This window comes from Aquarana catesbeiana, linkage group LG12 (assembly GCF_042186555.1).
Source record: "Aquarana catesbeiana isolate 2022-GZ linkage group LG12, ASM4218655v1, whole genome shotgun sequence".
Taxonomy (NCBI): Eukaryota; Metazoa; Chordata; class Amphibia; order Anura; family Ranidae; genus Aquarana; species Aquarana catesbeiana.
In genome coordinates, this window is record NC_133335.1 from 173773638 (window position 1) to 173796319 (window position 22682).

Sequence of the window (22682 nt, forward strand, 5' to 3'; positions counted from 1 at the left end):
CATTGTAAAGGGGACACCCTTTCTATTGGTCATCAATTGATCACTATTGTCACCAGGGTTAAAAACGTAACCATGCAAGCACAACTTCAAGACAAGAAGCAGGGCACAGAACTATAATATGATGGGTTGATCTTGCAGTGAAAGGGTAACAGATTACAGTTTGCTTGTGGGTAACGGTCGTTATCTACCAAAATCTTAAAAAGCATTTTGTTTGGACTGACCATATAAATTTATTGTTCAGTCACTTCCTTAGATGTCTGCTCTCAACTTTTTTTTACAGTTAAGGCACCCTTTAAAATTTTGCACAATCTTGAGGCACCCCATTCAAAAATGTAAAAAACGAAACTAATAGGTTTACATAATGCAGCAGCATCCATACACACATATGACATCCAACATTAGAGGTGATTTTATTTTACAAGGCAATATACTGTACCTCTGCACACTGGTACTTATTGTACATTATTGGTCTTTAGAACTCCGATGGCTGAAATGCATGGTGCCCGATGTTATAATGCTGCACAATAAAAACCTGTCGCTTTGTTGTAACAAAAACTGGCTTGTTCACATTTTTTGGGGCAATTTTCAGGCATTTTGCCAAGACACAGTGGGAGAAACCAGAAGGTATCCCAGGGTGCCACGACACCCTGGTTGAAAAAGGCTCTGCTAAAGGTACAGCATACCTATTAATGTACATTCCTGTTCCATTTGTCTGTCCTTAGATAGTCATTTGAGAGGTTCTGCACATTCCACCTGCCTATATTAGTTCTTTCTCTTCCATTGTGAAATCTATACATGGATTAATAAAATTAAATTAAAAAATACCCTAATTATATTTGCCAGCTTATATATAGTAAATGGTTCGCCCTATTTTTGAGTACACCATTGGGTGTGTTTATAAGTCATGTTTCTCATCACCTAACATACAATAGGGTCTACTGGACATCATGCAATGGGATTTTTTCACAATGCTTCTGCCCTGCATTCTCAACAGTTTATTTTCAGCACCCTTTCTAAAAAAGGAATACAATACAGCAGTGGATGTAAGAATGACTTGGCTGGCTGGCTGGGGAATGAGTAACTCATGGATGATGTGTATAGGAGACACCCATTCAGTGACTCTTGTCTGGAATTCAGAGCATGACATAATCCAATGCCATTGCATTAACTTATTTTAATGGTATGCATGGCCTACTTTAGTAGCTTGCAGATGTTCAGTAATGTTCAGGTGCAAAAATATGGATTAGGGTTTAAATTGTAGCAATTCAAAATAGAAAAGATCTTATTAATGGGCCAAAATATGCACTGGGTGTTTAGTTAACAAGAGGTGAGGGACATACCCCCTCCCTGCACAAAACCAATCACTCCCAATCACAGTCCCGCCTCCCTACTCCCTGTGCCGACACTTTACTACCTGCCCCCTCCCTGGAATAAACAAGTATTGTTTCTTCTGTAGCTGCCTGTGACAAGCACAGCTGCAGGGGAGACACGGAAGATAGGAGCCGAGTGCCGGAATGGCAATTCTTTAAACAGATGGAGACCTGACCAACACATCACCAAATAACGCACACAGTTTATTACACTGCCTTTATATACTGATAACTTTTTGCAACAATGATTTGTGGTGCATGGTGGCTGTTTAGTTATCCAATCTGCAAATAGATGAAGGTGGGAAAGGAAAATTCTGGGATGGATGGATTTATAGTGATATTTTATCAGTAGGTGTTTCTTTGTGTACAGAGGGCCACATCAACAGAAAGGCTTAAATACTATTCAGGAGAAAATTATGTTCCAGGCTCCCTACAGTGCTTCCTACATAGCAAAAGATCTAAGCTTCAGGTCACATGAGGAACCCTTGAAATAACTTGCCGGTTTCAGGGAACCCCTGCTAAAAATTACCGTATCTACAACTCTCCACACATTACCGTGATGGTCAGTGGGAAGAATGCTCCTTATGCCCTGTACACATGGTCGGACATTGATTGGACATTCCGACAACAAAATCCATGGATTTTGTCCGACGGATGTTGGCTCAAACTTGTCTTGCATACACACGGTCACACAAAGTTGTCGGAAAATCCGATCGTTCTGAACGCGGTGACGTATAACACGTACATTGGGACTATAAACAATGCAGTAGCCAATAGCTTTCCACACACGATCGGAATTTCCGACAACGGATTTTGTTGTCGGAAAATTTTATAGCCTGCTCTCAAACTTTGTGTGTCGGAAATTCCTATGGAAAATGTGTGATGGAGCCTACACACGGTCAGAATTTCTGACAACAAGGTCCTATCACACATTTTCCATCGGAAAATTTGATCGTGTGTACAGGGCATTACACTTGTGGTTATTGGAAAGAATTGCCCCCTTACATATAGCTTAAAAGATCAATGGTGTCAGTGGGAACTAATATGAGAGGCAGAATTTTCTCATTGCTCAAAGAACCCCTAACAACCTCCGGAGGAACCCTAGGGTACATGGAATCTTGGTTGAGAAACCCTGCTCTAGGTTTTGAATATGTAACCACAGCTGGAAGTAACCCAGGGCAGCGTTAACCACCCAGTAAGACTGGTAACATAGCATTTATAATAACATTTCAGTGTGCATCCACCTTAAGGGTTGAGTGCTTTCCCTTTATTTTCCATGATACATGATACATGGACAGGGAGATTTAGTGCAGCAAGTAACTGAAAACAATACAATTGGAACACAGTGACATGCTCTGTGATTTGTGGTGCATGGTGACTGTTCATTTACCCAGTCTGCAAATAGATGAGGGTGGGAAAGGAATATTCTGGGAATAAGATGGAGCCAGACACACAAAAATACATTTATATATTTTATATTGCATGTTGTAGAAAAAAATCAAATTAACTAATTAAAACATTTTGGGATGAGATTAAGCATCTTTGGTATGTACCACTTGCAAAAAGTAGAAATGTGTGACAGGAGAAAAAGTACTTACACCCTCCCTGTTGTCAGTCTCTTTGTGTATTTGTGCAGCTGGCAATACCTGTGTCCTCATGATGGAGGCCAGCAGCTGCACTAAGCTGGCCATCTTTCTTAGTGCTTGTTATAGCATGTAAATTCATTTTGCGTGAATCTCCACTACAAACTATTGTTTTGAAACAGCCACAGTATCTTTAGCTGCCTGAATACTCGAATAGGTACTGCTTTTTTTTCATCATTTAAATTGTTCACCATTTTCACCCAGCTTGGTTGGTTTTTAAATCGACTTCCGTCAAGCTTGTTGGTGTTGACAGAGCCAGAAATTGGTGCCTATTAAACTCTGGTGCCTATTGAATTGTGTAGTGATATTCAGACACCCTGCACATCTTAGTAACAGGAAAATGGAGGTTGATTCAGTTGTTTTCTGTAAGAACACAACCAGTCCCTAGCTGCCATCTTCTCTTCTGACATCATCAGAACTATCTCTTCCCGGTTCTCGCCCACATGATGATATACATGCTAAGGGGGCCATCTGCAAAAACCAGGAAATGATGGCCAGCCCCCTGATACCTGATACCAGCGTATGTGCAGCAGAGTACCAGAGGCCTCCTGGAACATGGGTATCCCAGGAGACTGCAGGCTACTGCAAACCAGAATCCAGGAATTGTATGGTGGTAGGACAGAGATGACAGAAAGTGGGTGGGGGGAGTGAAGGTCTGCTTTAAACAATAGATATTTAAAGTGAAAGGTTACTTATCTACGTCTATCTACCTCCTAAATTCCAGGCAAAAGCTGGAGGAGCCTATCTTCTTATGGTTACTCAGAGTTTCATTGAGTTTCTGGAGCCCTGGTGTATAAGACAATAGAGATTAGGTGTGCGTGCAAGGCCTGTGGGTACTGTCCATTACTGCCTGGTAAACTCTATGAGAGGGTGACAGCTGTTGTGGCTGGATGGACCTGAATGGTGCACCGAGTGGTACTAACGTTTAGGACAGTATGTACCCAGGGATGAATGCTCAGTACCCAAGAAGTTTGCACCCCTAGCATTTGTCCCTCGACGCACACTGCCCTAAAAATTGGTACTGATTGGTACACCATTCAGCCTTATCCAGCCACAGCGGCTGTCAGTCTCTCATATATTTTTACAGTCTGGGCTGGTCAAATATTCTAATCACACCTACTCTCCACTGTGCATGAGGCATTAGGGTTCAGCCACCCTCACTAAAATACTGTAGCTGCTCACTTTTAGTAGAAGGTCACTTACCTGTCCAGGGATCCCGCGATGTCGGCACCCCAAGCTGATTCGTCAGTCGGTTTCGGGTGCAGTCGCCAGCATTGTAAATAAGTGAAGCCTTCAGACTTCACAGCCAGTTTTTCTACTGCGCATGCACAAGTCACTCTGCGCTTTCTAAATGGTCCCGCTGTCTTCTGGGACCTGTGTGCGTCCCAGAAGGCAGCAAGGGGAAGGAGGAGGGGCTGGAAATGTCATAAATCGCTGAGTACCAATTTTACTCGGAAGTGGGTGTGGGTGCCTGTCAATACCGGGTACTCAATTCCCCTCCCCCCAAAAAGTTCCAAATGTGGCAGTGTGGCAGACAAGCAGGGCTTTCCCTTTTTAGTGGAGCTCTGCTTTAACTTTCTATTTCCCCTCTATTTTGGAACACAACCATCTTGTGGCAGATTAGCTAACTGCAGCTGCTAACAAGTCTATGCACAATGCAAATCCCAGCCCCATCAATTGCTTTGAAATTTGCTCTAAACTGTAATTAACTCATTTGTGATTTCTACTGTACATGGTCCTTCAGTTGACGGGTAATATAATTAATCAGCAAGCATGCTTTACCTATCATTATATAGGGTTCATATTTTTCCTGACTCTAGTTCTTCTGTAAGTAATTGGTAACTTGTAATAAAGGGACTGTTTAAGGAAAGAGGAATTCAGTACTTACAGGATGTCTAAGGGCCCATGCACAGGGGACAGAGGGCTGTACAGCATAAAGAAATGGCCATATTTCTGTGCCTGTGGAGTCACTGGTGCAGCTGTACAAATAAATGACAGTATGTGACTGTACACTGGTAAACAATGATCAAAGTGTATACATGCATGCATGCAGGTGGGATGTATGGATGCAGAAAGGTAAAGTGGAGGGGGGTTATGGTGTGGGGTTGTTTTCCAGGGGTTGGGCTTGGTCCTTTAGTTCCAGTGAAGGGAACTCTTAAGGCATTAGCATACCAAAACATCTTGGACAATTTGATGCTGCCAACTTTGTGGGAACAGTTTGGGGGTGGCCCCTTCCTGTTCCAAGATGACTGCACACCAGTGCACAAAGCAAGGTACATAAAGACATGGATGAGCGAGTTTGGGGTGGAGGAACTTGACTGGCCTGCACAAAGTCCTGACCTCAACCCGATAGAACACCTTTGGGATGAATTAGAACAGAGACTCTGAGCCAGCCCTTCTCCTCCAACATCAGTGCCTGACCTCACAAATGCGCTTCTGGAAGAATGGTCAAACATTCCCATAGACACATTTCTACAGTGCCTTGCAAAAGTATTCACCCCCCTTGGCTTTTTACTTATTTGTTACATTACAGCCTTTAGTTCAATGCTTTTTTTAATCTGAACTATATGTGATGGATCAGAACACAATAGTCTAAATTGGTGAAGTAAAATTAGAGAAACATATACATAAAATTATTTTTGAGAAATAAAAAACTTGGCATGTGCGTATGTATTCACCCAATTTGTTGTGACGCCCATAAAAAGCTCTGGTGCTACCAATTACCTTCAGAAGTCACATAATTAGTGAAATGATGTCCACTGTGTGCAATCTAAGTGTCACATGATCTGTCATTACATATACACACCTTTTTGAAAGGTCCCAGAGGCTGCAACACCTAAGCAAGAGGCACCACTAACCAAACACTGCCATGAAGACCAAGGAACTCTCCAAACAAGTAAGGTACAATGTTGTTGAAAAGTACAAGTCAGGGTTGGGTTATAAAAAAATATCCAAATCTTTGATGATTCCTAGGAGCACCATCAAATTTATCATAACCAAATGGAAAGAACATGGCACAACAGCAAACCTGCCAAGAGACGGCCGCACACCAAAACTCATGGACCGGGCAAGGAGGGCATTAAAGCGGTGTTCCAGCCATAATTTTTTTTTTTATATACTTAATATTATTATAATATAGGTGCATTGATAAATATCATTAGATGCCGATCTGTTCAGTATTCAATTAATAAACTTACAGAATATTGTCTGAGCGATCTTGTGGCCGTTTCCATCTTGTCTATTGGCATGTGAAGCCCAGTTGTTTGCTCTTCCTGGTTTTCAATGAGAGAGGTGCATGCTGGGTAACCAGCATGCACCTCTCTATCTCGTGCATGCACAGTTAAACGGCGCTCGTAGCGCCGTTAGTTTGTATAGTTGCCATAACAACGGGCGGCGGAAGGTCCCGCCCCGTAGTTATGACAACTAAGATAACAGAGTAAATCGTGTCATTTCCTGTATGGAAATAACGTGATTTTTAAACACAGTAATGCCCACAGGACTCTTGGGAAATGAGGCCAGGCGAGTCAGGAACCACCGCGGAAAAGGAAGTAGGCAGATTAGGAAATCTGCCTAGCAACAGGGTCTTACAGGCAAGTACATTTTTTTTTTAACTAAATGATTTTTAGTACATTAAAAGGAAGCTATTAATGTAAAATTTATTTTTAGGGTGGACCTCCGCTTTAATCAGAGAGGCAGCGCAGAGACCTAAGGTAATCCTGGAGGAGCTGCAGAGTTCCACAGCAGAGACTGGAGTATCTGTACATAGGACGACAATAAGCCATACGCTCCATAGAGTTGGGCTTTATGGCAGAGTGGCCAGAAGAAAGCCATTACTTTCAGCAAAAAACAAAATGGCACGTTTTGAGTTTACGAAAAGGCATGTGGGAGACTCCCAAAATGTATGGAGGAAGGTGCTCTGGTCTGATGAGACTAAAATTGAACTTTTTGGCAAACAAAGAAAACGCTATGTCTGGCGCAAACCCAAAACATCACATCATCCAAAGAACACCATCCCCACAGTGAAACATGGTGGTGGCAGCATCATGATGTGGGGATGTTTTTCTGCAGTCGGGACTGGGAAACTGGTCAGAGTTGAGGGAAAGCTGGATGGTGCTAAATACAGGGATATACTTGAGCAAAACCTGTACCACTCTGTGTGTGATTTGAGGCTAGGAGGGAGGTTCACCTTCCAGCAGGACAATGACCCCAAACACACTGCTAAAGCAACACTTGAGTGGTTTAAGTAAATGTGTTGGAATGGCCTAGTCAAAGCCCAGACCTCAATCCAAAAGAAAATCTGTGGTCAGACTTAAAGATTGCTGTTCACAAGCGCACACCATCCAACTTGAAGGAGCTGGAGCAGTTTTTGCAAGGAGGAATGGGCAAAAATCCCAGTGGTAAGATGTGGCAAGCTCATAGAGACTTATCCAAAGCGACCCGGAGCTGTGATAGCCGCAAAAGGTGGCTCTACAAAGTATTGACTTTAGGGGGGTGAATAGTTATGCACATTAACTTTTTCTGTTATTTTGTCCTATTTGTTGTTTGCTTCACAATAAAACAAAAAACATCTTCAAAGTTGTGGGCATGTTCTCCTCAATCCTCAAAGAATCCATGTTAATTCCAGGTTGTGAGGCAACAAAATATGAAAAATGCCAAGGGGGTGAATACTTTTGCAAGGCACTGTAAACCTTGTGGACAGCCTTCCCAGAAGAGTTGAAGCCGTTGTAGCTGCAATGGGTGGGCCAACTCAATACTACGGCCTAAGACTGGGATGCCATTAAAGTTCTTGTGCATGTAAAGGCAGGTGTCACAATACTTTTGGTAATATAGTATATATGCTATCTTAGAGGGGTTGCTCGTAAAGCACTGTTTGCCTGTACACAAATGGTACTGTTTGAATACTGAGTCTGAGTACAAAGTCTAGCTCTAGTAAGGAGTAAGTAAGGATTATTTGCCTTGGGGTTAAAAAAGGTGTTTCATACACTGGAGAGTATTCCGCGCGATCAGGGAGAAGCTAATTGGGATTCCATCTTGTCATGTCCATCACTCGCTTAGTGGAGTGTGAAGGGCATTTGGGGAACTTCTGGATTTTGTCGGTAAATTCGCACTCCAAATCAAGAAGCTGGGCCTTATGTTTTTTTTAAAGGAAGTGGCAAGTTGTATGCAGTGGCCCCTAATGACCGCTTTATGTGCCTCCCAAAAAATGAGGACAGAAATATCTGGGGTGCTGTTCAGCTGTTCAAGGACTCAGATCATGGATTCTTTTCTCTGTGTTAAAGATATGGTAAATCTAATCCTGCATTAAAGTATTGCTTCCAGTTCATGTGTGGCAGCAACCTTCAGATCTTACTCTGTGAAACCAATTTTTGCAGTAAATCTGGCATAAACAGCATCTGAGAATGTGGAACTAAACAGATGATAAAACAAAAAATCTTGTTTTTGTTGCAGGAAGAAGATGTTGAAACAGAAAATGATAAAGTTTTGAAGATTAGTGAAGCAGATGATGCAGGTAAGTGTGTTTGGCCCGGTGACCTATAACCTGTGACATAATTTAACTCTTTTGCTGCCAGAGCCACTTTTGCGTTTTTTGCAACATGTTTAAAACATTATTTTAGCCCTGAAGAGTGCATACAACCAAAACATTACATATTTTCTGAAAGCAGAAACCTTAGAGAATAAAATAGTGGTAGTTCTAATTTTTCATGTTACAAGATTTTAGGAAATGCAAAATCTCATTACAATTACACTAAAGTTAATTAGCACACAAATGCAATAATTTAATGATTTATTTAATTTTTATTTTTTTGATCAAATAAAAGATGAGGTTGTGCCGAGTAAATAGATGCACAACATGTCAAACCTTAAAATAATGTGCATCTGTTAAATGGCAACAAACTACAGTACCCTATATTTTCCATAGGCGATACTTTAACTACTTCAGCCCCGGAAGATTTTACCCCCTTCCTGACCAGAGCATTTTTTGTGATTCGGCACTGCATCACTTTAGCTGACAATTGAGCGGTCGTGCGACGTTGCACCCAAACAAAATTGACGTCCTTTTTTCCCACAAATAGAGCTTTCTTTTGGTGGTATTTGATCGCCTCTGCGGTTTTTATTTTTTGCGCTATAAACAAAAAAAGAGCAACAATTTTGAAAAAAGCAATATTTTTTACTTTTTTGCTATATCCCCCAAAAATATATAAAAAAAACCCCACATTTTTTCCTCAGTTTAGGCCTATACGTATTCTTCTACATATTTTTGGTAAAAAAAAATCGCAATAAGCGTATATTGATTGGTTTGCGCAAAAGTTATAGCGTCTACAAAATAGGGGATAGTTTTATGCCATTTTTTTATTATATATTTTTTTACTAGTAATGGCGGCGATCTGCAATTTTTATTGTGTCTGCGACATTATGGCGGACACATCGGACACTTTTGACACCATTTTGGGACCATTGTCCTTTATACAGCGATCAGTGCTATAAAAATGTCAGGGAAGGGGTTAAACTCTAGGGGGCGATGAAGGGGTTAAGTGTGTCCTAGGGAGTGATTCTAACTGTGGGGGGGACGAGCTTCAAGCCACATGACAGCGATCACTGCTCCCGATAACAGGGAGCAGTGATCTCTGTCATGACACAAGCCAAAACGGGGAAATGCTTTGTTTACATAGGCACTTTCCCTTTCTGTGGCTCAGTGACACGATCGCCGGGAGACCGGCGGGCATCGAGTCCGCCGATCCCGTGGGCACGGTCACGCTGTACGCGGTGGCACACACTTGCTATCCCCGCCTCTTAAAGGGGACATACAGATACGCCCAGTTGCCCACCCCTGCCATTGTGCCGACGTATATCGGCGTGCAGCGGTCGGCAAGTGGTTAATGAGTGACGTTTTCTTTTACATCATGTGGATGACTGTGTGCATGTGTGTCACTTACCTGTGGAAGGATGCACTATAAAAAGAATCAAGCCGGCAGAGGCTTAAAGAATCTGCTACTGATGGCTTGGTGCCAGATATCATAGTATACATTCATGGTCTAGTGAAGTCCATGCCTCAACAGGTCGGGGCTGATTTGATGACAAAAGGGAGCCTACTCAGTATTAAGTGGGTGGTCATAATGTTATGGCTGATCAGTGTAGATGCCACTGATATAAAAAAAATATCTAATCATCTCATGACCTTCCCCAATCTAAGGCATGACAGTCATCCAACAGCTGATGGTGTCCACTCATGAGTGTCAGCAAATGTCAACACTGAAAGTCTTCCAATTTTATCTCTACATGCCACATGTCTACATTTGTAATGGCATGAATAGCCAAACACACCCATCAAGGAGACGTAGAGTCAGTCATATACTGGATAGAACTTTTGATTGGAAGATTTATTTATCCTTTGGTTTAAGATATATTAATAGAAATGTGTTCCTAGTATAAGGCCGAAAAATAATATTGTCTCATGTGGTATCTCACAGGTGGCATGAAAAGAGGTTCTCTTATTTTTTGGCCCCTGATTACACAGACACCAAGTCCATACTAGAGTCAGCTTAAAACCAACCAAGATAGGGAAGAAAGGTTTATCATCAGGCCATTTATCTATAAACGGATTTATTCCACTAAAGAGACTCTGTCACTTTGTCCATACAGGGAAAATGGACAAAGTCTCACTTAATTTCAACTCTTAACCCCTTTATACTCATCTTTGCCACACTTCCCCTCCACTCCATAAGTTTAGTTTGGTGTAAGCTCCGAAGCACAGCATTATGGGAGGAGATCACATGCTCCTCCATACCTGGAAGTACTAATTATTTTACTGATGATGAGAACAGGAAAGAGGGAAAGGAAACTGTCAGGGCAAAATTATGGGCTGCCAGATTAGCTTCAGGACACTTGATCTGCATATTTGTACAAGGTCAATGACTAGTAGTAAAGCAGTAGTGAAAAAAAAGATCAAGATAACAACCACTGGGCATGCATTTTTTCACAAACAACTTAGCAATGGCAGATTGTATGTTTCTGTTCACAAAGGTTGCATTTTGGCCCTGTTCACACCTATAATTATTATTATTATTATTATTATACGGGATTTATATAGCGCCTTTGCATGGTGCTTTACAATATGAGGGCAGACAGTACAGTTACAATACAATACAGGAGGAATCAGAGGGTCCTGCTCATTAAAGCTTGCAATCTAGCAGGGAGGGTCAAGTGATACAAAAGGTAATAACTGTGGGGGATGTGCTGATCGCTGTATAAATGACAATGGTCCCAAAATAGTGTCAAAAGTGTCCGATGTGTCCGCCATAATGTGGCAGTCCCGATAAAAACTGCAGATCACCGCCATTACTAATTAAAAAAAATAAAAATGCCATAAATCTATCCCCTATTTTGTAGATGCTATAACTTTTGCGCAAACCGATCAATATACGCTTATTGCATTTTTTTTTTTAACCGAAAATATGTGGAAAAATACATATCGGCCTAAACTGAGGAAAAAAATAGTTTTTTTTATATATTTTTGGGGGATATTTATTATAGCAAAAAGTATAAAATAATGCATTTTTTTTTTTAAATTGTCGATCTTCTTTTCTTTATAGCGCAAAAAATAAAAACCGCAGAGGTGATCAAATACCACCAAAAGAATGCTCTATTTGTGGGAAAAAAGGACATCAAATTTGTTTGGATGCAACGTCGCACGACCACGCAATTGTCAGTTAAACAACGCAGTGCCCAATCACAAAAAGTGCTCTGATCAGGAAGGGGGTAAAATCTTCCGGCGCTGTCCCTCGAAAGTTCAGCCCCCTCCTCCCTCCTCCGCCGCCGGGCCAGTTAGAAAGTACAGAGCGCTTCGCACATGAGCAGTAGGGAACCGACTGTGAAGCCGAAAGGCAAAAGGCTTCACTGCCGGTTTCCCTTAATGTGAATGGCGGTAGCCCCACCCGAGAGCTGATCAGCTAGGGTGCTGACATAACGGGCTCCCTGGACAGGTAAGTGTCCTAATATTAAAAGTCAGCAGCTACAGGATCTACAATAGCTCTTCTATTGGATCGGACTACACGGGCCAGTCTTCGCTCCTCATGTGCATCAGTCAGCCCTGTCATCGTTTCATAGGTTTTTCTTCCTTAGACCACTTTTGGTTGGTCCTGACCACTGCAGACCAAGACTGTCCCACAAGAGCTGCAGTTTTGGACTTGCTATGACTCAGTCGTCAAGCCATTACAATTAGACCCAAAGTCAATGTCGCTCAAATCCGTACGCTTGTCCATTTTTTCTGTTTTCACAGCATCTACTTCAGGGATAACATGTTCACTTGCTGTCTTACATATCCCACCCACTTTCAGTTGCCATTGTAACAAGATATTCAATGTACTTTACCTTTCAGTGGTCATGATGTTATGGTTGATTGTTGTAATATTCAAATGAGAACATAAAGTAGCCACAAGTCCCCTGGAAAGCCTTTGCTCAGGGCATTCCCAGCCAGCAGCTAACAAACAGACACTATTGAGAAATAACTCAGTGGAAGCTTTGTCTGGGCAATGGTTTTCAGTGTAGGTGTTTGTAAAGAATCAGTATTCCTGGATAAAGAAGCCTTCTAACCCAAACAATGGGGCATTTGTCAGCCCTGCACCTAGAAACGAATGAGTATTACAGATAAGACTTCTTTTTCTTGTGATAACTCTGCTCCTACCAGACATACAATCTTCTAGAATGTTGGCTGGGAATGTAATGCTGTGTAATGCTAATGACAGCTTTCTTGATAACTGGAAACTGGTGACTTTTTTTTTTTTTACAGTTGTAGCACCCTTCTAGTTAAGCTGCTAGGTAAATTTAGTTTTGGGCTCTTTGGCCGGCCATACACAGAGCAAGCACGTGTTGCCAGGCCATTATCTTCTCCCCGTGGGTGGGGGAAGTGGCATTGGAGGGCCGGGGAAGCCATCACTGCTGGGAGAAGATAGTGATTATCGCTAGGGGCTTTGTACATTCAGCCTGCCCATGAAACGTGTATGGCTGGCCTTTTCTGTAACCAGCGGAGCAGTACTTGTTTGTTCTGGTCTGTTCAGAGTTTCACAGGCTGGCAGTTTGATTGCTTCCCCCTGCCTTTAGAGGACATTTCTAGAGCTTAGGGAGGGAAAATTCTAGTTACCAGCCTTAATATTGATCAGGACCTAGCCAGTCCCTGGAGAGGAGTGCTCAGATGGTGGCTGGGAAGCTGATAAATAGTGTGAAAGCCTGGAGAGATTGTCTTTCCCCAGCGAGGAGAGTTCCATGCCTCAAGGGACTATTGCCCCTGAGGCAGCCTGTGGAATGTGCTGCTGTTCTGTGCAGTCTCAGCAGTGACAGAACTGGGACCTGGAAGTGAGCTGGAACTGACAACAAGAATTCACTAAAGGGGTCTAGAGAAGGACTGTCTAATCACTGGATTGTGTCTGGACAAGGCTGAAAGGTGACAGCTGTCCTGGGGACTTGTGAGTAATGACCCTGACTTGGTTCCTGGTTGTCAGCTTCACCTTTCACTGTCCAATAACAGACTGGGGCAGGTCCAGAATAACTGGGGCTCAGAATAAGCAGGTTCAACCATTTGGCCATCAAAGAGAGGACAGTTAGAAGCTGAAAAAAGGTTATGGGGAAAATTTCTGGATCGAAGATGAATATTGCAGCAAAAACTGTTCTTAATAATTTCCCAGAATTTTAATCTTATTTTTCGCTGGCGTTCATCTTTAAATGTAATGTCCATTTAGGGAAGATTATGATTTTTTAAAAAATCTAACCAATCAAATAATTGGTTACGCTTTCCTTTGTTTTTTATTTTTTTATTTTACAGATGATGAAGATTTCTCATTTAAATACGTGCCAGGAAAACTACGGGGCAGTGACTATGAGAAAATGCTGACAAAGGATGAGTTAGAGGAGGAGCAGAGGTAAAAACGTTTCTCCACAACCCCTTGGATTAACATGACACTACTGCCTGACTTCTGTATATCCAGTGTCAAATTATTTATTATTAAAGCTGAATTCCAAGTATAGATATTTTTGCATAGTCACATTGGCCTAGCTTGGAGCAATGTAAGTATCGATGTTTGATATCTGGCTGATCTCTGTGGAAGTGGAGAATTGCCATAAGTATGTGTTGCTGTCTTCTGGATCCTGTGCCAAGCAGCATCCCTGCTGTATAGTAACCACAGGTGGTCACTCGCTTGGCATGGGCCCCATTTAGTGAATTAGGGATCGACCGACATCTTTTTTTTCGGTGCCAATACGATACCGATATTTCGGCCACCTCTTTTTACCTATTTCCACCTTTTTTACACTTTTCACCTATTTTTGCACTGTTCTTTTTACGTTTTTTCATCACTGTTATTACTGTCACAAGGAATGTAAACATCCCTGACAGTAATAGGCAGTGACAGGTACTCTTTATGGAGGGATCGGGGGTCTATAAGACCCCAAACCCCCCCTCTGCACATGAAAATGTTCAAAACGTCAAGATTGGCATTTTTGAATACTTTCTATTTTTTAAAACTGGAGCCTTTAAGATGCCAGTAATCCGGGAAGTGATGTCATGACATCGCTTCCAGGTTACTAGATCTGAGACCCGAACGAAGCATCAGCTTTGTTCGGGTCTTCGGCGAGCCAGCGGACGTGCCGGCTGGTTGCTCAGGCCTCCCGGTGGGACAGGAGAGCCCGGGCAAGCGGCGGGGGGGGGGGGGGGGGGGGGGGGGAACGTCAACTCCTGCTGCTTGTAACAACAGCTGAGTGGCTACTGAGCTGCGTCAGTTGTTATTACAATAAAGCTCACCTTTTCACTGCATGCATCACCCCTGTAAAACCCCTTGAAGCAATATCGGGTACGTTTGTGACCGATACTCCCAAAAAAGGGAATATTGGCCCCGGATAATCGGCTGCACCGATAATCGGTCGATCCCTATAGTGAATGCTTTGCATATTCTAAATGGATGCAAAGCGTTCCCTGATTGGACAAGTTGGAGAGGAGGATGGTGACATTACAATCTCCACCTTGGCCAGTCAGGGAATGCCTTTTATTCATTGAGAAAATACAAGGTTTTCCCTGAATAGTGCCCATGCTGACAAGGTGACTATTTGTCAGCATGGGACCTGGAAAACAGCAGTGCCTACTACAATGATTCTACAGCTTCTACAGGGATTGGCCGGGTATGGTTACATTGGGGTCCAAGCTGGACCCCAATGTAACTATGCAAAAAAAAATCTATATCTAGAATTCAGCTTTTAAGTTTACTATATACATACTGTAGATAGTCCATCTATACCTTACATGCAAACAGCTTATTTGTGGATTTCTACTGTATAAAAAGTACTCCTCATTTTGCTATATGTTATGCTACATAGGTGAAGGATAGGAAAGGTAGACACTGTCCTTATATTTTTCTATGCTTGTGATGTACCCATGCAAAACAAAAGGTGTAAGAGCTATACTCAGCATTTCTGTGTTTAGGAAGCTAGCAATTTGTTCGTTATTTCCTTCCGATGGTGCTAAGAAGCTATTCGAACTTGGAGCTTACATAGGGCTTCCTCTCCTTCTTCCTGGAAGCTGAAAAAAAAGCTGCAGTGATGGAAAAGAAAGATAATTAAAGCAGAACTACTGGAAAAATAAAATAAAAAATTACATATGTGATGCAGTCTGTCACTAGCATTAACACAGGAGATATTGTTTTGTTAAATCACCCCGTAATATAGTTTTACTACCTGTTGACTCCTGCAAAAGATCTGTTACTTCTCCACTTTAACAGGGTGACAACACTATGGACAGGATAGTCTTAAATGGATTTTTAGTTTTAAGTGGGCAACAAAACAAATTAAAGCTGCAGCTAACACTTTTTAACTGCTTGCTGACTTGCCGCAGTACATTTACTGCTCGTACAGCCACAATCAATGGCAGTCAGTGACAGTTAGTCAGTTGCCCCCCCCAGCGTCAGTTAGTGTCACATTGTCCACTGCACTATCGCAGATCGCAGGCCCACTATAAGCGGCTGATCACTATCATTACTAGTAAAATAAAATAAAAATTCAGTATCTATACCAAAGTTTGTAGACACTATAATTTTCACACAAACCAATCAATATACACTTTTTTTTTTTTTTTTTTTTTTTTTACTAAAGACATATAGCAGAATACAATTTGGCCAAAATTTATGAAGAAATTCATTTTTTTTTTGTTTTTTTTTATTGGATATGTTTTATAGCAGAAAGTAAAAAATATTGTTTTTTTTTTCAGAATGTTCTGTCTTTTTTCATTTATATCGCTAAAAAAAAAAAACCCAGTGGTAATCATACCAAAAGAAAGCTCTATTTATGTGGAAAAAAAATTATATAAATTTCGTTTGAGTGCAGCATTAAATGACCATGCAATTACCTGTTAAAGTAGCGCAGTGCTAAATAGCAAAAAACTGGACTGGTCATGAAGGGGGTAAAATCTAGCGGAGCTCGAGTGATTAGGCAGTTACAGCGACAGTTTTTATTTATTTTTTTATCTTTTGGAAAGAAGGTTTAAACGATATGAATAAAAGCTGACCCCTGTCAGTATTCTATGGTTTCTCCCATTCCCTGTAATGGCGCGTACACACAATCGGAACCATCCAAGTTTTTTCTGACGGAATTCCACTCAAGCTTGCCTTGCATACACATGGTCACACAAAAGTTCTCTGAACTTTCGACCATCAAGAACGCGGTGACATACAACACTACGACAAGCCGAGAAAATGAAGTTCAATGCTTCCGAGCATGCGTCGAATTGTTTCCGAGCATGCGTGATTTTTTTGCGCGTCCGAATTGCATACAGACGAACGCATTTTTGGGTAGGAACTTTTCCCGACCGAAAAATAGAGCACATGCTCTCAATCTTTTGCCGGCTGGAATTCCGCCAGCAAAAGACAGATGGAGCATACACACGGATGCATTTTCCTACAAAAAGCTCTCATTGGAGTTTTGCTGACGGCATTTCCGATCGTGTGTACACGGCATAACTGTTACTTTTGCTGGACAATTTGATCTCATCAACGTGGAGAAAACATATATAATAAATAAATTACGGCCTGTCAAATGCATAAAAAGAAATTCATACACTGTGCTTAATACTGTCATTACAAATATTAACCCAATATAGTTACCAAAAATATTTTTGCTATTGTGGTCCTTTAAATGATGCTGAGGAGGAAGACAGTTTAAGCAGAACTAAACTCTGCTGTCATTTTCATCCAAGGAAGCTGCCATCTTGGCCCCAGTCATTCAACTGACTGCACATGTGTTATGTTATGACAGCAGCCATTTGATGGTTTGACAGATTGGTTGAGAACACAACCAATGTGACAGTCACATTCCCGACATGTGACAGGAATGCAACTGTTTTTTGAGCCTGTTATCGATGGGTTTAGTTCCACTTTCAGTCAACCTTTTTTCTTGCATAGGTAAATCACAGGTTCACTTTGAAGTTCATTCTGTAAAAGTACACTAAGGACTAATTCACACATCTTAATTGACCTTGGTCCTGCATGTATAACTGCGGGTACTTGCGGCTGGAATTCCAGGTGTTCTGATTAGCAATGGTTGTTCAACTTGTTCTGAACTGATTGGCAGGGTAACAAGTGTCGGGGCTGTTCACTGCAGTGTATCTGCACATCCAGCGTTCACCTTTCTGGTAAGGACAGGTGCCTGCCCCTGAATACAGATAGATTGTCGCTGATTGGACCACCAGGATCCCAGTTGCAGGTATTCACAGGTATACAGTACTTTCTGGACCATGGTTGCTTAGGATGCGTGAATGAGGCTTAAAACCTTTTCCAAGAAAAAACCCAGTGTCTTCTCTTCCTGCAATCCTTTATTGTATCTCTTATGTAAAAGTGTTCTTTAAAGCCCAACTCCAGGAATTAGAGAAAATCTACCCTTGCAGTGATCCCCCCCCCCCCCCCCCATACTGCAGGGGTTAAATGCTCATCATGTCTAGAAGTGCTGGAATAAGGAGAAATACTTACCTTGGTCCATGCTCCACTAGGATCCTTCCAGTGGTGTGACCGGTCCCCCATAGACTCCCATTTAGGCCGCTTTTGACCACAGTTGCACGCACATCCCCACCACATAAAATGCAGGTTTAATAGCCAAGGGACTGTCATAAGTAATAATGCTTCTTCCTGTACCCCCTAGAAATAACAAGCGTTTAACCCTTGCAGCACAGGGGAGGGCCAATGCAAGTTTAGATTTTTTCTAATATCTGAAGTTGGGCGTTAACAATGTTATTAGAGCCATTATGAACTTACTATAATATGTTTGTTTTGCTTGGTATATATTTGTGAAGAGTCTTTACAATTCCCCCTTCAAGAGCTTGCAATCTAATCTTAGCTACTGTATGTGTAATCCCCAACTACAAATAATATACTCTTGGAGTGTTCATTCCATAAATCTTAGCATTACTATATGCCAGTATAAATAAATTGTACATGGTGCTGTCATGTAAAAATATATATTGATTGATTTATGGATGCATGTTAAAAATTTTCCTTAGCATGTCTTAATAGTTATATTTACCCTATTTTGACAGGTCAATGAAATGAAAGCTTTGTCAGTAGCAATTCATACCTATCTAATGTACAAAGCGTTGTGTCCAGTTACAGTCTTTTGCTTCTTACCAAGGGCGTCTGCCTGGAACAATCTACAGATTATTCACACAGATAAAACATTCCATTGGGCTTATATAATAAGTGTGATAGGATGATGATGTGCAACGTATGTCACATCACAATATCTTATATTTATCTATATGGGAGGAGCCAGCATCCTAATTACCTTCATTGACCTCTTTATTTTTCCGAGACTGAAGCAGTGAGATCTCTGCATCAGAGCTAGAACTCCTCCAACCTGCTATGGCTATAACAAATCATATGCTCTTTTCTGGGAAAAAAAAGTCAAACTCTCCTACCTAGTTACTTGGCTTTAATAATGGCTGTGGCGGTGGTAGCATTTGAAATTCTGTTTGAGGGATCCCACTGCCACAGTTGTAGGGATGTTAGAAGCTAGTTGGTGATTCAATCCACCAATGGCCACCCATGACTTACAGTGCCTTGAAAAAAGTATTCATACCCCTTGAAATTTTCCACATTTTGTCATGTTACAACCAAAAAAGTAAATGTATTTTATTGGGATTTTATGTGATAGACCAACACAAAGTGGCACTTAATTGTTGAGTGGAAGGAAAATGATAAATGGTTTTCAACATTTTTTACAAATAAATATGTGAAAAGTGTGGCGTGCATTTGTATTTGAGTCAATACTTTGTAAACCACCTTTTTCTGGCAATTACACCTGCAAGTCTTTTTGGGTATGTCTATACCAGTTTTGCACATATAGAGAGTGACATTTTTGCCCATTTTTCTTTGCAAAATACCTGAAGCTCTGTCGGATTGGATGGAGAGCGTCTGTGAACAGCAATTTTAAAGTCTTGCCACAGATTCTCAATTGGATTTAGGTCTAGATTTTGACTGGGCCATTCGAACACATGTATATTCTTTGATCTAAGCCATTCTATTGTAGCTCTGGCTGTATGTTTAGGGTTGTTGTCCTGCTGGAAGGGAAACCTCCACCCCAGTCTCAAGTCTTTTGCAGACTAACAGGTTTTCTTCTAAGATTGCCCTGTATTTGGCTCCATCCATCTTCCCATCAACTCTGACCAGTTGAAGAAAAGCCACCCCACAACATGATGCTGCCACCACCATGTTTCACAGTGGGGATGTTGTGTTCAGGGTGATGTGCAGTGTTAGTTTTCAGCCACACATAGTGTTTTGCTTTTAGGGCACAAAGTTCAATTTTAGTCTCATCTGACCAGAGCACCTTCTTCCACATGTTTGCTGTGTCCCCCACATGGCTTCTCGCAAACTGCAAACTGGATTTCTTATGGCTTTCTTTCAACTATGGCTTTCTTCTTTCCACTCTTCCATAAAGGCAAGATTTGTGGAGTGCAAAACTAATAGTTGTCCTGTGAACAGATTCTCCCACCTGAGCTGTGGATCTCTGCAGCTCCTCCAGAGTTACCATGGGCCTCTTGGCTGCTTCTCTGATTAATGCCTCATACACGCGTTCCGAATATCGTAAGACTGATCGTACGACCGTTCTTGCTTAATAGTCGCAAGTAGAATGTATTTGTATTGTATTGTATTGTATTGTATTTTCGGACGACAACTATACAGACTAAACGAAAGTCGTATGATCTGGAATCGTACGAGGAAAATTTTCGTGTATGTCCGATCGAATAATATCTGATGTACAGTTGTGATCGGCTGTCGAAAGTAGTGTACACACGATCTGAATATCGTACGATCCTTCCCCGGATGACTGTTTTCGTACGATATTCGGATCGTGTGTACGGGCCATTAGACCCCTTTCACACTGGAGACGTTTTTCAGGCTCTTTAGTGCTAAAAATAGCGCCTGTAAAGCAACTGAAAAAAGCCTCAGCTGCAATCCCAGTGTGAAAGGCCGAGTGCTTTCACACTGGGGCGCTGCGCTGGCAGGGCAACACAAAAAGTCTTGCCAGCATCTTCTTTGCAGCGCTGTAGGAGCAGTGAATACACCGCTCCTAAAGCGCCCCTGCCCCTGGCAGTGGCGTTTTACAGGCGGCTTTAACCCTTTTTCAGCCGCTAGTGGGGGTTAAAACCACCCCACTAGCAGCCGAATAGCACCGCTAAAACGATGGTAAAGCGCTTTAAAGGGCTTTAATGCTCTCCTTGCCCGGCCTGTCAGTTTAGGTGGACGGCCATGTCTTGCTAGGTTTACAGTTGTGCCATACTCTTTCCATTTTTGAATGATGGATTGAACAGTCCTCTGTGAGATGTTCAAAGCTTGGGAATTTTTTTTGTAACCGAACCCTGCTTTAAACTTCTCCACAACTTTATCCCTGACCTGTCTGGTGTCTTCCTTGGCCTTTATGATGCTGTTTGTTCACTAAGGTTCTCTAACAAACCTCTGAGGGCTTCACAGAACAGCTGTATTTATAATGACATTAAATTACACGCAGGTGGACTTTATTTAATAATTAGGTGATTTCTGAAGGCAAACGGTTTCACTAGATTTTAGTTAGGGGTATCAGAGTAAAGGGGGCTGAATACAAATGCACGCCGCACTTTTCACATATTTATTTGTAAAAAATGTTGAAAACCATTTATTATTTTCCTTCCACTTCACAATTATGTGCCACTTTGTGTTGGTCTATCAGGGTAAAGGGTATGAAAGTTTGGTACCCCCCACACCTACAGTATTTCACAAAAGTGAGTACACCCCTCACATTTTTGTAAATATTTTATTTTATCTTTTCATGTGACAACACTGAAGAAATGACAATTTGCTACAATGAAAAGTAGTGAGTGTACAGCTTGTATAACAGTGTAAATTTGCTGTCCCCTCAAAATAACTCAACGCACAGGTATTAATGTCTAAACCGCTGGCAACAAAAGTGAGTACACCCCTAAGTGAGAATGTCCAAATTGGGCCCAAAGTGTCAATATTTTGTGTGACCACCATTATTTTCCAGCACTGCCTTAACCCTCTTGGGCATGGAGTTCACAGAGCTTCACAGGTTGTCAGTGGAGTCCTCTTCCACTCCTCCACCATGACATGACAGACCTTGTGGATGTTAGAGACCTTGAGCTCCTCCACCTTCCATTTGAGGATGCCCCACAGATGCTCAATAGGGTCTAAGTTTGGAGACATGCTTGGCCAGTACATCACCTTTACCCTCAGCTTCTTTAGCAAGGCAGTGGTCATCTTGGTGGTGTGTTTAGGGTTATTATAATGTTGGCCCAGTCCCTGAAGGGAGGGGATCATGCTCTGCTTCAGTTTCTCATAGTACAAGTTGGCATTCATGGTTCCCTCAATGAACTGTAGCTCCTCGGTGCCAGCAGCACTCATGCAGTCCCAGACCATGACACTCCCACCACCATGCTTGACTGTAGGCAAGACACACTTGTCTCCTCACCTGGTTGCTGCCACCCATGCTTGACACCATCTGAACCAAATAGGTTTATCTTGGTCTCATCAAACCACAGCACATGGTTCCAGTAATCCATGTCCTTAGTCTGCTTGTCTTCAGCAAACTGTTTGCAGGCTCTCTTGTGCATCATCTTTAGAAGGTTCTTCCTTCTGGGATGACAGCCATGCAGACCAATTTAATGCAGTGTGCAGCGTATGGTCTGAGCACTGACAGGCTGACCCCACACCCCTTCAACCTCTACAGTAATGCTGCCAGCACTCATACATCTATTTCCCAAAGAAAACCTCTGGATATGACGCTGAGCACGTGCATTCAACTTCTTTGGTCAACCATGGCGAGGCCTGTTCTGAGTGGAACTTGTCCTGTTAAACCGCTATATATTCCTGGGCACCGTGCTGCATATTAAATAAGGGCATTAGCCAGTGCATTCCATTGGGAAATAAATTTAAAAGAGCGAACAAAAGTCCTGGATGGCTTAACTCTAATGTAAAAATTCATATAGAAGCAAAGGAGAAGGCCTTCAAAAAATACAAGGCTGAGGGATCATCATCAGCATTCAGACTTTACAAAGAATACAACAAGATATGTAAGGGTGCAATTGGGGTGGCTAAGATAGAACACAAAAGACACATAGCAGAAGAGAGCAAAGAAAATCCCCAAAAATTCT

General features: G+C 41.9%; 1 protein-coding gene across 3 annotated transcripts in view; it reads left to right on the forward strand.

Moving 5' to 3' along the window:
* MXRA7 (matrix remodeling associated 7) overlaps positions 1-22682 on the forward strand; it is a 71825-nt gene that overhangs the window by 21131 nt on the left and 28012 nt on the right. For all 3 annotated transcript variants that reach the window (XM_073606219.1, XM_073606222.1, XM_073606221.1), the window contains exons 2-3: positions 8462-8522; positions 13830-13926. In XM_073606219.1, coding sequence (XP_073462320.1) covers positions 8462-8522; positions 13830-13926 — 158 coding nt within the window. The remainder of the gene's footprint in view (positions 1-8461; positions 8523-13829; positions 13927-22682) is intronic.